Genomic DNA, 17,301 nt, shown 5'->3' on the forward strand with positions numbered 1-17,301 from the left:
TTAGATGATATGTTCAAAATACCCTCCTCGTTACGTTTCGTTACTTACACAGTGAGTTGTAATTCTTAGGTTCCCCGCCTGTGTTTGTTTGTTCTTGTTGAACGAAAACAATGTTGACATGTGACTCACTTCATTTTAAGTGTTGACATGTGACTAACCTCATTGCTACAATAGTACTTACTACATAACATCAGATGCTTAGTGTTCATCAAAGACTTGGTTTCCAGTACAGTGCAAAGGAAGTGTAATCAAATGCGGAGCTGGCAGGTGCCCATTTCCTGTACAGATTAGCAGATGTTAATGGCCGTGGCGCTCAATGTTTGTATCGGGAGAGAGCTGCAGAACGATGGTACCCTGACGTCTGAAGCAGTTGGTCGTCATCTTAAGGAGCTTGGATCGTTTAGCCTATTACTGCACGTGGTGAACACTAAAGACTCGATGCAACGTGCTCCGTGCTAGTAGATTAATGACACTAGTGGCATGCCAACACAAGCAATGAAGTGAGTCACATGTCAACATTACTTTCGTCCCATTAGAACAACAAACGTCAGAGGTGATCCTATGATTTACAACTTACTGTATATTGTAATCAAACGTAACCAAGGGGGTATTCTCAATATTTCATATAAGAGAACGTTTTACGTAATGCTGATACGTTCTGTTTCTTTGTGGCTCCCATAATTACTGTGATTCTGAAGAGAAATAGGAAATGAACTCGAAGATGGAAATACATTCTTTCCAGATCCATGTCAATATAGCTCGTTTTATTCCTATATGTGTAAGGAACGTTTCCTGATAGTTTGTCCATACCGTTTTGTTATACGCTGTATATCTGGTATCAGTACTGCGCATCTAAACCTCTGTAGTCATTTTGTTTCTGTGGTTTACTGGAAAGGTGCGTCATAACTCACTCTAACGTCATTTTTCGATGTTGAGTTATCACACTACGCTAGCTAAAGGGAAGAGAATAGACACTGCAGTATTTTAATTCTACCCCTTTGTGGGTCTTAGGTACATAAGTGGGTACCCAAAAAAGTGGAAGAGGAAGAAAGCCAAGTCACTATTAAGAAGGGCGTAAGGCCGGGCTGCAGCTTACATCACTGTTGTTCTACTTGTACATTGAATAAGTAAAGAAAAAAGTAAAAGTGTAGTATCGATAGCAACGGTGCCATGACGCAGGTGCAAGTTCGTAAGTTGGCACTACGAGACACCAACGATAGCACCTCTATCCGGCGCTGTAGAGCTCTGCGAGCGTCGCTCCGGATTCAGACCATTTTGATCAAGAGCAGGCGGCCGGGACTCTTCGCTTCAACTTCAGAGGGTGTTGGCTTGCTATCGAGACTTTACACTACTTACGACAGGTCTAAGGCTTGCTCATCATTGCAAAGTTATGTAACCATTTATTAACGTGTTTTTGCCTATAGCAAATATCTATAATCTGACACACAGTACCGACGTGTTTTACCTTTTCCTGCTCCTACTCACTTCCTACATTCGGCCTACGCTTCATTTACAGGAGGAGACCCAGGCGCCGCCTTCCAGGCGGGATACAAAAGCTGGCGACGAGGATTCCCCTTTCCTCTCCTATCATTTCCTTTTTTGCCTTAGTTTTTTTTGTGATATCCCCGTGTGACCGTGTGGGTATATGACTGCTTTCCCCAGTTGCTATAAGACTTTCATTTGTGTAAACCATGGCTTCGCCACAGGAAAAGGCCTCGCACCTCAGTGCAAAGTTATGTATTCATCTTCTTGCTAAAGTAAATGTAATTTTAATTCACACTGCAGGACCGAGAGGTTTTCGCCTTTCCTGCTCCTACTCGCTATCGTCATTCAGCCCACCTTTCGGTTTTTAGGAACAGACCCACGCGCCGCCTTCCAGGTGGGACACAAATGAAAGGAATGTTTGACGTGAAATAAGGGAGCATGAAGGAACACAGTACAGTGCTAAGGTACACTGACGAGGTACTGCCCGCGCCGTCCAAGTTGACACACGGCGCATTGACTAATGGGAGCCTTTGACGTCGGTCTCATCAGCCATCGCGCCGACTGTCAATTTGGTCTGGGCGGACAGTCGCCCTTATCACCGAATGTAAAGACTAGTTTATACTACGACTGGATTTCGAAACTGCACTACTGCGCGTGTGCGGCGTGAGGTCGCGCTAGCCGCTGGAGAAACTGCACAGTCTCGGCTTGGACCAATACGAAACTAGCACTTGCGCGTGCTTCGCGGTAAGCAGTCGTGTCGGTAGCACGTTAGCGAACTTAAATACGAAGTGGGGAACGGAGCATACTTTTCACTTCTTCAACGTGTATACTACACCTAGACGTTTGTGGGATTTCAATTATGGTGAACACAAAAATAAACAGCGGCATTTTGCTGCGCTCAAGGCCATCCTAACGACCTGAACTTGAATGGACTGACGATGTCTGAGGTGCAGAGCAAAATTCATTCCACTAGAAACACAAAACACTTGTTCGACCTATACTTCAGTATTGCTTATCAGTATGGGATCCGTACCAGGTCGGGTTGACAGAGGAGATAGAGAAGATCCAAAGAAGAGCGGCGAGTTTCGTCACAGGGTTATTTGGTAAGCGTGATAGGATTTCGGAGATGTTTAGCAAACTCAAGTGGCACACTCTGCAGGAGAGGCGCTCTGCATCGCGGTGTAGCTTGCTGTCCAGGTCTCGAGAGGGTGCGTTTCTGATTGAGGTATTGAATATATTACTTCCCCCTACTTATACCTCCCGAGGAGATCACGAATGTAAAATTAGAGAGATTCGAGCGCGCACGGAGGCTTTCCGTCAGTCTTTCTTCCCGCGTACGATACGCGACTGGAACAGGAAAGGGAGGTAATGACAGTGGCACGTAAAGTGCCCTCCGTCACGCACCATTATGTGGCTTACGGAGTAGAAATTTACATGCAGATGTAGAATTACGAAAAAGACAAGAAAGTAAAACATCTGCCTGTGGAAGAGACAACATCTACTGTGGAGATGAATACGAATCTTCACTTGCCAAAACCTAAAGTGTGATCTCTAGCCTCACTTCTGGCAACAATGCTTCAGGCATCACCCTATCTCTGTTCCTTATCACATCATTAACTCAAATAAGAACAAACGCGAACTGTTCTGGCGATATCCCCAGGTGGATAAAGAACTTCTTGGGTCTTGCATTATAATTTCTTGCAACGAGATAGGTGACAAAGGAGCTGACGACTATTTTTATTCAATCACGAATCGAAACACGTCTCCTGTTTATTTTCATTTGCAGCGATTTCATGCAGACATGCATTGACTCCTCCACTATCAGTACAGCTGCCAAAACTTTCATTTCAGACTCGACTCGGGCACGCACGAAAGAACAAACTGAATTGTACACTGGTGTGGCAGTGTATGCTGTCATACACGAACAGTTGCGCGAAACTGATTTCACGAAACAAGTTATGCAATCTAATGCCGTCGTGTAAATTAGTCCTGAGGAAGACTCGGAAGACCAGTTGAAATGAATGGGCAGGGAGACGACAAGAGATGTGGCGTAAGAATAAGAAAAGGAAATACAAAGTTGATGAATAGCAGTAGAAAGGAGAATAACGGCTTCCTCAACGTCAAAATTCGCAACTACACAGTAGTGGAAGAAAGGAAAGATTTCTCCCATCCATAAAGCAAGATTTCAGATGATGGCTGAGGCGAGGAAGATAACAGAAAGAGAGTGGCGCAGGCGAAGAGAACTCTCTTCCCTGAGTGAGTTCTGCTGGTATCGGGAACTGATATGGAGAATTGGAACAAGTCTCTGAAAGAGTACGTCGGCAGCACAGCACTGAATAAAAGTGAAACGCGGACCATCGGAAATCCATCGAAGAACAAATAGGAAACGTCTGAAGTGTAGTACTATTGAACGGTAGTTATTTACTCTCGGGCATGCAACAGTGTATAGCTTATAATACCGAAGAAATATTGAGGATTGCGACTCGTTACCAACTTCAGGTGGCTGCTGAGGATTTGTCGGTTTGCTCCGAATACGGCACCAAGTCACGATGTCGAGCCGCGCGGGATTAGCCGAGCGGTCTCAGGCGCTGCAGTCACGGACTGTGCGGCTGGTCCCGGCGGAGGTTCGAGTCATCCCTCGGGCATGGGTGTGTGTGTTTGTCCTTGGGATAATTTAGGTTAAGTAGTGTGTAACTTAGGGACTGATGACCTTAGCAGTTAAGTCCCATAAGATTTCACACACATTTGAACATTTTGAACACGATGTCGAAATATCGTGCAGTATCAACGAATATATCCGAATCAACATCCGAGAAGAAATTAATTTACATACACTCATGAAGAAAATGAAAAGGGGAATCAGCGTACTGTGAAACGATTCTAATTGGTATACAGTTTGGCAGGTCTTCCGGTTAAGATTGTATACACATAGATTCCTTTCGGAGTATGCTGATACAGAAGTAGGGAAAAGAGTGTCTCGGATATGGTAAGCGAGTTGGAGTGGTAATCATTAAAACAAAGGCGTTTATCGCTGCGTCGAGATCTTTCCACGAAATTTCAATCTCCAACTTTGTCCTTTGAACGCGAAAGTATCTTGTTGACACCCACCTACACAAGGAGAAATGATCGCCGTAATACAATAAGAAAAATCAGAGCTTGCACGTAGAGATTGAAGCGTTAGTTTTCCCCACGCGTTGTTTCAGAGTAGAACAGTATACAAATAGTCTGCCAGTGGTTCTACGAACGCTTTGTCAGACACGTAAGTATGAACTGGAAAAAATGGCTCTAAGCACTATGGGACTTAACATCTGAGGTCATCAGTTCCCTAGACTTAGAACTACTTAAAACTAACTAACCTAAGAACATCACACACATCCATGCCCGAAGCAGAATTCGAACCTGCGAGCGCAGCAGCAGCGCGGTTCCGGACTGAAGCGTCTACAACCCCTCGGGTACAGCGGCCGGCTATGAATTGCAGAGTAGTAGTAGACATAGATGAAGATGTAGATGTAAAGGCAGATCCTGATGATATCCCTGTTGAAGTCTGAAAGTGTCGCTATGAAGAAGAGTTGGATATGCTCTGGGACTGGATGCACCTGATATGTCAGGAAGAAAGAATTACGGATGACTGGAGAGACACTACAGTAATCACCTTATTCAAGGAGAAGTGTAACATTCAGCACTGTAGTATCTCACTGCAGAAGAATAAAACTAATGGCACATACTACGAAAATATGAGAGAAAATAATGGAGAAGTAGCGATAAGGATTGGATATCTCGGATTCATGCCGGGGAAAGGAACAATGGATGTAGTCTATGCGCTTCGGCAGCTTGTAGAGAAAGACAGCGAGAAGAAGAAGAATCTAGCTTTTATAGACCTAGGAAACACTTAGGTCGGAGCGCCATGGCAAGTAATCTGGAGGTGTGTGTGTGTGTGTGTGTGTGTGTGTGTGTGTGTGTGTGTGTGTGTGAGAGTGTGTGAGAGAGAGAGAGATAGAGAGAGAGAGAGAGAGAGAGAGAGAGAGAGAGGGAGGGAGAGAGAGAGAGAGAGAGAGAAAGAGAGAAAATGGTAGGAAATACGTACGTTTTATTTAGGACATTTATAAAGGTGCAAGAACTCGAGTAAGAAGCAGTGTAGAGCTAACAGACTTCACACCATCTACAGTAGGGTTGCATCAAGGGTGTGCATTGAGCCCATGTATTTCCAGTATGACCGTCGATGTATTATCAGAAAATACAATAGAGCAAGGCCTTGGTGTAAGATGTTCGCAGATGATATAGGGTTATGTAGCACCAATAAGGATGAGCGGAAAATGACAATGGAACGGAGGAAAGCTGTGGAAGACACATGGGTGAAAATCAATAAGAGGACAAGAGAAAGGGACAGTCCAGTTAGGTGGACAAAACTTCAAGAAAGTCGATAGCTTTAACTATCTAGCATCAACAGTATCTGACGATCGCAGTGCAGTAATTGCAATAGTCCTTAGAGTGCAGATAGGCTGGATGAACTGGAGAGGATCGTCAGGTGTATTGTGCTACAGAAGAAGAAATCTGAAGGCTAAAGGACAGGTATACAAGTCACCAGTGAAATCTGGAATTGTATGTGGGGCAGAGACGGGCACCAGCTAAGACTCACTGCAAGGCAGTGGATGTGGCTGAAATGAGCAAGTTAAGAAAAATTTGTGGTATCGCCAGAGCCGATAGATTCAGAAGTGAGAGAACAAGAAACAACGTTAAATTGACAGCCAAAGAAATTTCAAGAGAGAAGACTGGTACGGTACGAATACGTCATGAAAAGCGACGACAACTATGTTGGTACGAGAATGATATAAATGATAGTGGAATGTGACAGTTGAAAAAGATGGATGGACAGCATATGCGAGAGGACGAGAGATGGTCGAGCAGTTCTAGGCGCTTCAGTCCGGAACCGCGCGACCGCTACGGTCGCAGGTTCGAATCCTGCCTCGCGCATGGATGTGTGTGATGTCCTTAGGTTAGTTAGGTTTAAGTAGTTCTAAGTTTTAGGGGACTGATGTCCTCAGATGGTCAGTGCATTAGTGGTCAGAGCAATTTGAACCATTTGAACTTGAGGAAGAAACATTTTAGGAAAAGGAACCGAGGAAAATGGAGAAGACTTGTCAGGAACATGGACTCCAGGTGAGTGGAAAAAGACGAGGGAAAAGAAGACGATTTGTTGGGCATGGATGTGTGTGATGTCCTTAGGTTACTTAGGTTTCAGTAATCATAAGTTCTAGGGGACAGATGACCTCCGATGTTAAGTCCCATAGTGTTCAGAGCCATTTGTTGGGAAATTTTTCGATTGCGTACTACTGAAGAATGTTAAGAAATAAGTAGACAGATAAAACATGAAATGAACTAGTACTACAAAGAACAGATGATGAGAAGGAGTCTATGAAACATGCTTACAGAAAAGGGGGCAGGTCAATTAGTGGAACATCCGCTACAGCATCCAGAAATGGTTAACGTGGCGCTGGAAGGAAAAGTAGTAGCGAGAAAACAGCAGTGGTAGACCAATGCAAAAACAGATTATTGGGGATTCTTTACTTAGGGATGAGTAGATTAGCGTAAGATAGGACAATATGGAGGAAAACATCAGACCTGTCGAAGGATTGCAATGTCGTAAGCTTTCCGGGCGGATTAACTTGCGATACTCTTCCTGGCTTTGTACCAGAATCTACGAGCCAAGTTGACGATATTTCGACGGCCCACGTGGCCGTCATCTTCAGGCAAGACGCCACTGTTGCTCAGTCTCGTCGAACTGGGGCGCCATTATAGAATGTGTGTGTGTGTGTGTGTGTATATGTTGGTTGTTTATGGACGCTCAACGGCGAGGATATCAACGCCCTTACAAATATTAAAATAAACGGATGTGGGTAAAAGTGCTAAAAATGTTCTCACGCCGTGAGGAGTAAGCCTACAAAATAACACTCACTCACTCACCCCCACCTCATTCACGGCGACCTCCCCAATCACTCCGTCTCACAAGCATTAAGACAACGGAGAAAGGGTAAAAGGTGCCACACCTGAATTAAAACACAAAGAAAATGATGCAGATGCTGAAATAACTGCAGAAGGAAATGTGGTTGGCTGACCACTTTCAAAAAACGAGTGTGAGCCAGTCACCCTGTTAACACATTAAGAACATCTCCCTAACATTTTTGTAAAGAAGTTAGAGAAGTCGCAAAACTTTACAACTCTAATCACATTTGTTGGAATATCACAGAGGGCAGATCTGTCGACAAGTCTGTCGTCCGGTCTGAAAATAAAACACAATCTAGTAAAATGTAGGGCACAGTGATCTGTAACACGCATTGGAAGGTCCTCTCACCGGTATAAGAAGCCATGCGTCATAGGGCTGGGACCAACGCGAAGATGAGTAAGGAGAATGTCATCTCCCCTGCGTGGCTGGAAGAAGGCACGCCACTGTCGCATTGGGACTTTACTAGGTGCAGTTTAGTGTCTGGCACTTCCAGCCATCTTTCTTTCCAGCGAAGCATGACTCTGCACCTCAACAGCGAGAAGGTAGCATACAGGGGGATGCCACACTTAACTGAGAATCACGAAGCGCCTCCTTGGCTGCGCCCTTTCGTTCCCCGCAATACCCATGTGCCCTGGCATCCGGCAGAAAGACGACGCCTTCCCCGGCCTTTGAAGTTGGAGAAGGGCATCTTGGATTTTCTAGACTACTTTACCGGTTGAATAGAAGCATTGCAGAGGGTGAAGGGCATTCGGAGAGTCGGAACAGACGAGCAATCTAGCAGGCATCGCACACCTCATCTGCTCACCAAGATTGCGGATAATTCGGCACCGAATACAGTGAAGTCTGTAGACAACCGAATCCTGAGGGCACTATCAGGGGAAACAACAGAGCAGCAAACGGAATCCCTCCATTTAGACCCGTTCGTGAAGACAGCTACGTAGTTGCCGTGCTCGTCTAAAATGTGGGAAAGCAACATATGAAAAGCAGAAGCAGGAGAGCAGTCTCTGCTATTTTACACTAAATCTAAAATTACTCTGGGCCGGACTCTGCAGTAACCAGGCTGACAGATTTGAGCCTGTATGTGCCACACACCAAGAGACTCTAGCACACACTTCAAACGACCTCGTTGCCCTTGAACGTTTGACAAAGAGGCGTTACATAGGTGGACGAGCAACTGTACGGTACGCTGCTGAATTAAAAGTAGCAACGAACAAACACCCCTGACGCACTATGTGAAGTTACCGTCGGATGGTAATTGGCAGTTCACCAGCCGCAGCACAGAGAATGAGTATGGAGGTAGTCCTATAAGCTCTCGTGGACAGCCCGTTGCCCTCATGTGTGCTTCGGCTATTATACAGCATGCTGATGGTACAGTCTCTCATGGAAGATTGAGATAAGAGACCCAAGTACGATAATGGCCAAGTCGAAAGTTACAAGCGAAAATCGTTCTAACACCACTGACAGTGAAATACATATACAAGTCCTGCTGATGCTGGGATTATAGGGTACGCAACATTCAGAGGTAGTTGGTAGTATGGACTAAAACAAGTAAGACATTTCTAGGAAACATGGGTTGTAATATGCATTCCTTAAGAGCTATGAGCAGTTGTCTTCGCTACTGCGAAGCACATCTTTTCGAGTGAGCAAGTGCCCATAGCTCTTCAGGTATGCATTTTAGAGCCCATATTTACTACATTTGTTTCTTGCTTTGGTCCGTACTACCTCCTCCAAAAATATGGAAAGCAAAGTGCGTGGAGTACAAGAGATTTGGATCACAGTACCGATAAGTGCTCATAGCTATTAAGGTATGTAGCTTAGAGCCCGTGGTTACTTGACATTTCTTTCGTGTTTTGGTCAATACTACCTCCTCCAAAAATATGGGAAGCAGCACGAGGGTTGCCCAGAAAGTAATCCACCGCATTTTTTTCTTGAACAATTCTTCTGAACATAATAATAATTACACACAGAGAAGAATAGTGTTTTATCTACAGATCCTATTTTTCCACATAAACTCCATATCGTTCTATGGCGCTGTCGTGTTGCAGCAAAACGTCTCCCGGTTGACGGAAGCGCGTCTTGAGTATTGTGAATGTGTTGACATATGCTTCTGAATTAATGGTATCGCCTTTTGGCATCACATGAATGAGAATCACAACTTCACAGTCCCAGAAGACAGTGATCATGACCTTACGAGTGGAAGCAATTGCTTTGTATTTTTTCTTCTATAGAGAGTGGCAATGGCATCATTCGATAGACTGTCGTTTCGTTTCGGGATCAAAACGGTGAACCCAGGTTTCATCACCTGTCACAATCCGGGACAAGAAGGCCACCCCCTCAGCTTGAAAACGCTGCAAAAAAGTCAAGACAAACGTTTTTCCTGTGCGATTTGTGATCCACCGTTAGAGACCGCAGGACCAATCTTGCACATACTTTTAAACTTCCAAGAATGCGGATAATTGCACCAACGCTTCCTTTGCTAATTGACAGATGCAGCGCCAAATGCCGAATCGTAATGCGTCTGTCCTCGTGAATGAAAACATCAGCTCGCAACATGCCTTCTGATGACCTCACTCTGCGTGCCCAGCGACTAACTGTACCTCTGTCGACATCAGATGCTCCATGGACCTTGTACAAGTGTTTGTGAATATTCCCCAAAGTTTCTTTCTCTGCAGTGTGAAATTCAATGACGACACGTTTCCTGTAACGTACGTCACCTACTAACGTCATTTTGAAACTGCCCTGCAGCTACGCTATCTGTCGGAAATGACAGAAATATTGCGAGCTCGCTCAGGAGACTTCAGATAAAACATGCGTAACGTTTCGCATTCGTACCATTGTTTTAGGCTGAGAAAAAACCCTGGGCAACCCTCGTAACAGTAGAAGAGATTTGGATCACAGTATCGATAAGTGCTCATAGCTCTTTGGATCCCACGTTTATTAGATATTTTTATCTTATTTTGGTCCGTACTACCACCTCTGAAAGTTGCCTACCCTGCATTCTTAGAAAGCCGTTGTGGCCGAGCGGTTCTAAGCGCTTCAGTCCGGAACCATGCGGCTGCTACGGTCGCAGGTTCGAATCTTGCCTCGAGCATGGATGTGTGTGATGTCCTTAGGTTAGTTAGGTTTAAGTAGTTCTAAGTCTAGGGGACTGATGACTTAAGATGTAAAGTCCCATAGTACTCAGTGTCATTTGAACTATTTGAACCTGCAATCTTAGCAACAACACTATCGTTACAAATCTAACTTTCGACTCGGTCGTTTCCGGAACATGGTCCCTTACCTCAAACTGATTTACCCTTCTCCGCCATCCCTGCAAGCTCGTAACGTCAACATGAAACCACGGTGTAGGTACACTACTGGCCATTAAAATTGCTACACCACGAAGATGACGCGAAATTTAACCGACAGGAAAAAGATGCTGTGATATGCAAATGATTAGCTTTTCAGAGCATTCACACGAGCTTGGCGCCGGTGGCAACACCTGCAACGTGCTGACATGAGGAAAGTTTCCAACTGATTTCTCATACACAAATTGCAGTTAACCGACGTTGCCTGGTGAAATGTTGTTGTGACGCTTCGTGTAAGGAGGGAAAATGCGTTCCATCACGTTTCCGACTTTGATAAAGGTCGGATTGTAGCCTATCGCGATTGCGGTTTATCGTATCGCTAGATTGCTGCTCGCGATGGTCGAGATCCAATGACTGTTAGAATAATATGGAATCGGTGGGTTCAGGAGGGTAATACGGAACGGCATGCTGGATCACAACGGCCTCGTATCAGTAGCCGTCGAGATGACAGGCATGTTATCCGCATGGCTGTAACGGATCGTGCAGCTACGTATCGATCCCTGAGTCAACAGATGACGTCGTTTGCAAGACGACAACCATCTGCACGAACAGTTCGACGACGTTTGTAGGAGCATGGACTATCAGCTCGGAGACCACGGCTGCGGTTACCCTTGACGCTGCATCACAGACAGCAGCGCCTGCGATGGTGTACTCAACGACGAACCTAGGTGCACGAATGGCAAAACGTCATTTTTTCGGATAAATCCAGGTTCTGTTTACAGCATCATGATGGTCGCATCCGTGTTTGGCGACATCTCGGTGAACGCACATTGGAAGCGTGTATTCGTCATCGCCATACTGGCGTATCACCCGGCCTGATGGTATGGGGTGCCATTGATTACACGCCTCGGTCACCTCTTGTTCGCATTGACGGCACTTTGAACAGTGGACGTTACATTTCAGATGTGTTACGACCCGTGGCTTTACCCTTCATTCGATCCCTTCGAAACCTTACATTTCAGCAGGATAATGCACGACCGCATGTTGCAGGTCCTGTACGGACCTTTCTGGATACAGAAAATGTTCGACTGCTGCCCCGGCCAGCACATTCTGCAGATCCCTCACCAACTGAAAACGTCTGGTTAATGGTGGCCGAGCAAGTGGCTCGTCACAATACGCCAGACACTACTCTTGATGAACTGTGGAATCGTGTTGAAACTGCATGGGCAGCTGTTCCTGTAGACACCATCCTAGTTCTGTTTGACTCAATGCCCAGGCGTATCATGGCCGTTATTACGGCGAGAGGAGGTTGTTCTGGGTACTGATTTCTCAGGATCTATGCGCCCAAATTGCATGAAAACGTAATCACATGTCAGTTCTAGTATAATATATTTGTCCAGTGAATATCTGTTTATCATCTGCATTTCTTCTTGGTGTAGCAATTTTAATCGCTAGTAGTGTACAGACGAAAGGGGCCAATATGGACAGTGAGACAAGTAAACAATCGTAAAAAGAGTAGGTCTGGAAATCGGTGTTCCACACACCCTTCATCCGAAAGGGCACTGACCCTGGCAGGCGGACGAACAAAGTTTTTATGTTAAAATTTCTCAAAATTCTCCCTGTTTTATGTGACAGGCTGTCGGCATGCAGTGGAAGAGGGAGTGATGCAGCAGTGGACGGCTGTACGGGAGGAGAGGCACTCACTGTAGTTGGGCAGGCCCGCCCAGTCGTCGCCATCGCCGTTGCCGTTGCCGTTGCCGTTGTCCTCCAGCCGCCTGCGGGCGCGCAGCCGCACGTAGTCGCAGCGGTAGTGCACCGACCGCAGGAAGTACTCCAGGTCCTCCCTGGACACGGACTGCGCGCGCGGGAACGCCCTGCACTCCTCCACCACGCTCCTCCCCTGCGTAGGAAATAAACACAAACGTGGCAGAGGGAACCGATATATTCTATTCCTACTATACTCTGTTCATCATAAGAATAAACTTGGTGTCTAAAACTCGAAGATATAAACAACAGGGAAGCCTTGTATCCCGGAACTTGCCCTGAGTGATTACCACTTTTCTCCCGAACTGAAAGATATTTTTGGACGGAAAGCACTACGAAAATGACAACGAACTGAAAGAGGACGTGAGGTACTGGTTCGACAACTTGGTGGCACGTCAGTGTGCAGCGTGCGACGTAGCAAATTATTAAGAGTTGTCATCTCGCACTGAAAGCAGAGCTTGCCATGGAGCCAGGAAAAGAGCAGATATCGGTTCTCACGCTCTGACGCTGGCTACTGGGCCTGCGAACCGTGTAGTTGCCTAACGGTGCGTGCTGTAAGTTACGTATACTCTCTATGAAATTGAAGAAGTACTATTAAATATTAATCGATCTCTTTCACACTCAGTATACCAAATTCTATTGATATCACAACCATACAGTTAAAATTCCAAATCAATAGCTTCAATACTTCCGAAGATATAAGCTTTCACCTGAAACACATAATAACCGTGCTGGAATTGTGAAACTGAGTTAGGGGTTGAAAAAATGGTTCCATTGACTCTGAGCACTATGGGACTCAACTTCTGAGGTCATCAGTCCCCTAGAAATTAGAACTATTTAAACCTAACTTAAGGACATCACACATATCCATGCCCGAGGCAGGATTCGAGACTGCGACCGTAGAGGTCGCGCGGTTCCAGACTGAAGCGCCTAGAACCGCTCGGCCACCGCGGCCGGCCGAACATTATGAGTTAGAGGCCGTATTATATTCATCTATAGTATCACCTGATACTACAACCAAGGGGATTGGTTCATATTATACAATTTTCTGGAATTTTATTTAATTTCATTACCACATATTTTTGAGGTAATAAAAAGTACTTTGGGAAGTTATTGATTCATATTCTTTTGGTAGTGTGAGTGTTTTGGAGAGACGGAGAGAGTGAATGGAGGACATACGTAAAGTAAGAATGTAAGATTTTGTTAATACTATGTAAATGTTTGGCCAGCCGGAGTTGCCGAGCGGTTCTAGGTGCTACAGTCTGGAACCATGCGACCGCTGCAGTCGCAGGTTCGAATCCTGCCTCGGGCATGGATGTGTCTGCTGTCCTTAGGTTAGTTAGGTTTAAGTAGGTCTAAGTTCTACGGGACTGATGACCTCCGAAGTTAAGTCACATAGTGCTCAGAGCCATTTGATACATTTGTTCGTCAACGCTGCTTTTGTCTGTTAAACCAGTATCTACAGTCGCCGAGTGACATGGCAGACAACCTGAAACCTACCCAGGTAGGGGGAATGATATTTAGAGGATAGTGAGAGACCAACCAGCCCCGCCACAAGCGCAACGACAAATGTTTAAATTCTAACGGTGACTACATACAAAACAAAAAAAGTGTGAAAATATGTTGTAAACTAAGTTTTCATTCGCACCTAGAATAGATATGTCTGGAGAAACAAACGGTCTTCAACATTAAAATGACTCTCGTATTAACATACATCGTCACAGCGAAAACACAAGCGTCTTCTCACGCAGAACGACGCAGCTAATGTTGACGTGGATGCGGAAGGGGTCATCCGACTTCACGAGAGGCAGCGCTCTCCACCGGCCGTTGTCGGCGTTATTTGTCTCGCAAACCATGCAGTTCCTTTAAGAAAATGCGCGCTCGTAAAACAGCTGCGTTAAATCTGTTAGTGATTGTTGAAGAAGAACGGAGAAAAAAGCGAAGAATATTCTGGACCCTTCGATGGTTTCATTAGCGAATTGCATGTAGAGATACAATACATAATGCTGTACAAGGATCTGAGATACGTACTATGTTCAGCGAAAGAATAAACCTAATGTAAACATTACGCCATGTATTCTTCCACGTTTGGTTGAGTCTCATTGGATTTCGCTTCACATGGAGCGAAAGCCAAGCTGCGACCAGTACAGTCAAGTACGAACATAAGGATACGTTTTATTCTGTGTTACACGCACATAGACTCAGCGATAATGGGGGACAACAGTTTTACTGGTGCATTAAACTTGGACAGCACTGGCCATCCAGCGGTACAACTAACCTGCAATGATGCGAGCAGTTGCAGTTCAGGCGTAAAAAGAGACAGGAAAAGAAACAATATAGCTTCGAATGTCATTTAATTTTTAAAGAGAATGAAATAATATTGGGAGAAACTCCAGCACGGCCGCGCGCTTCTTACGTGAACACGCGGGTTCTCATATGACTTAGTATTCTAATTACAAACAAGAGAATAATTTTTCTGAGTGAGCTAAATGTGACGCAAAAGCATACTGCAGTGATTTCACCGCACTGTTGAATACTGAAGCCACTGAAAGTATTGGGTTCAAATGGCTCTAAGCGCTATGGGACTTAACATCTATGGTCATCATTCCCCTAGAACTTAAACCTAACTAACCTAAGGACATCACACAACACCCAGTCATCACGAGGCAGAGAAAATCCCTGACCCCGCCAGGAATCGAACCCGGGAACCCGGGCGTGGGAAACGAGAACACTGAAAGTATTAATTGCAGCCAGTTGTCTGGTAATCTCTTAACTACTTCCTTATCCGAATCCAAGAAATTCGTTTCAGTTCTTGAAGCGTCACCTGCTACGCTGATAACGAGCCTATCAACAATAGAGTCCACGAAACCAACCAGGCGCCGCATTTGATCTTCCTTTATGACGAGCCGTTCCATATCCCGCCAGCGTTCGGCAGTGACATGTGAAAAACCTGCAGTTTAACAGTCTTTTTACTTCTCGGGCCAAATGCCGCAGCTTGGCTCCAGATCAGTTCTGTTGGGTTCATATTGTAATGTACGGTAGAAATGTAAAAATGCAGCATTTGTATGATGTGTTCGATGCTGTGAAAATGATTGTTCCTCATGTTTATACGATACTTATCTACCTCTGAGGTATAAAACGATAGACATGGTCCAAATAAAGAGGCTTTGGCTTTTCATTTTTGCTTTAAAAAAAATAAGCGTATGTTTTCTTAATTCAAGCAACTTTTATGAACAGCTTTCATAAAACATCGATAGTTAAGAATTTGTATTTGAAATGAAAACAGGAATTTCGTGTCCAATATATAATCAGAAACAAAAAACATGCATTATTCATAAAAAATGATGACGAGTTATATAATTACGAGATATAGGTATTTCAAATTCAAGGATAAAAAAATGATATTGCGGAGATTTGAACCATCGAGTCACGAATTGTGGTAGATTTTCATTCCTTCACGCTACCGATTGCACTACACGTAAGATTAGGGTAAATATATCGACTGTATTACATAAAGTGGCTCGGAAAACTTCGAAGCCGATTATCTTCGTAAATTTATGAAAAACGTTAAGAACAGCCTATTTCTCGGCACTCTTGAACCGTATTCCACGCGCCTGTTTCACTACGAAACCGAAAGCAACCTCAGCCATTTTCACACTGCGCATTAACATTGCGACAACCAGAGCACAACATTGTAGAGGGTGTGACTGTACACGATTTCTGAAATAAAAACTATGTAGCTAAAGCGTGATTAAGAAAAACGTTGATGGCTGTTAACAGACTTGAATATCTTAAAGTTTCATTTAACGTAACTTAGTAATACTATATCTAGTACATAAGTAGCATAACAACACCAGTGTACGTGTGCTACGGCTTCTGACCAATCATCGCGTTTGTTTTTGTTTACATCAGGTTATTGTTATGATAAACGGATTATAGTAGAAGTTATTCGGTACCTCAACTGAATTTGCATCCCACTTCCGGTTTTAAATTGAATATGGTTAAGGTATAGTGTCTAATGTCAGTTTGCGGATGCATAATATCCCATGTTGTATTGACTACCAGCACACTGAAATAACATATTTTCTCTCATATGTTTCAAGATCGAGATCATTTCGTAATTTCATTTGAATGGAAGAGGAGATTTTTTCGAAGCTGCTCACCATCATTGGAAAAGATAATTACCGGCAAGATACAAACATAAACTAGTCCATAAACCCTAAGATGGGTATACATACTTCACTGAAAGTTTCATAATAGCAAAAACTTCCAGTGTGTAACATTCGTTTACTTTCAGATGTAGACTGGCAGTTACGTTAAGTTTTGTGGCAACTGGGGAAACATTCCAGTCGTTGGCCTTTGCAACAAGAATTGCATCAAATTCATTATTTATAATAAATAACATCGAATTTGATATAATACTTATATTAATAAGAATAAGAAAGATCGAAAGCCTTATAGAAAACGAAATGTTAAAAAATAACTGTCACTTCTGTTGTCACAACACATAAGCTCACAATGCTACATCTTCCACATAGCTACGGTTTTTCGGTATATGGTACATATCGTCTAAACACTGCATCTGCAAGATGCTTTTCTCATAGAGCGTCAATGTGCCGTAACATTCAGACGATATACATTCGTAGTACATAAGTTATAACAATAAAAACATCAACTACACGAAATCTTTACCAACCGATATGTAGTTTCCTATCATTTTATTAGAACAAATTATAGTTAAAACGACGCAGTTTCAAGAGACCT

General features: G+C 44.1%; 1 protein-coding gene across 2 annotated transcripts in view; it reads right to left on the bottom strand.

Annotated features, from left to right (window-relative positions):
- The window catches only part of LOC126355783 (uncharacterized), a 53,107-nt gene that overhangs the window by 20,077 nt on the left and 15,729 nt on the right, over positions 1-17,301 (bottom strand). For both annotated transcript variants that reach the window (XM_050006193.1, XM_050006192.1), the window contains exon 2: positions 12,478-12,673. In XM_050006193.1, coding sequence (XP_049862150.1) covers positions 12,478-12,673 — 196 coding nt within the window. The remainder of the gene's footprint in view (positions 1-12,477; positions 12,674-17,301) is intronic.

Source organism: Schistocerca gregaria, chromosome 3 (genome assembly GCF_023897955.1).
Source record: "Schistocerca gregaria isolate iqSchGreg1 chromosome 3, iqSchGreg1.2, whole genome shotgun sequence".
NCBI lineage: Eukaryota > Metazoa > Arthropoda > Insecta > Orthoptera > Acrididae > Schistocerca > Schistocerca gregaria.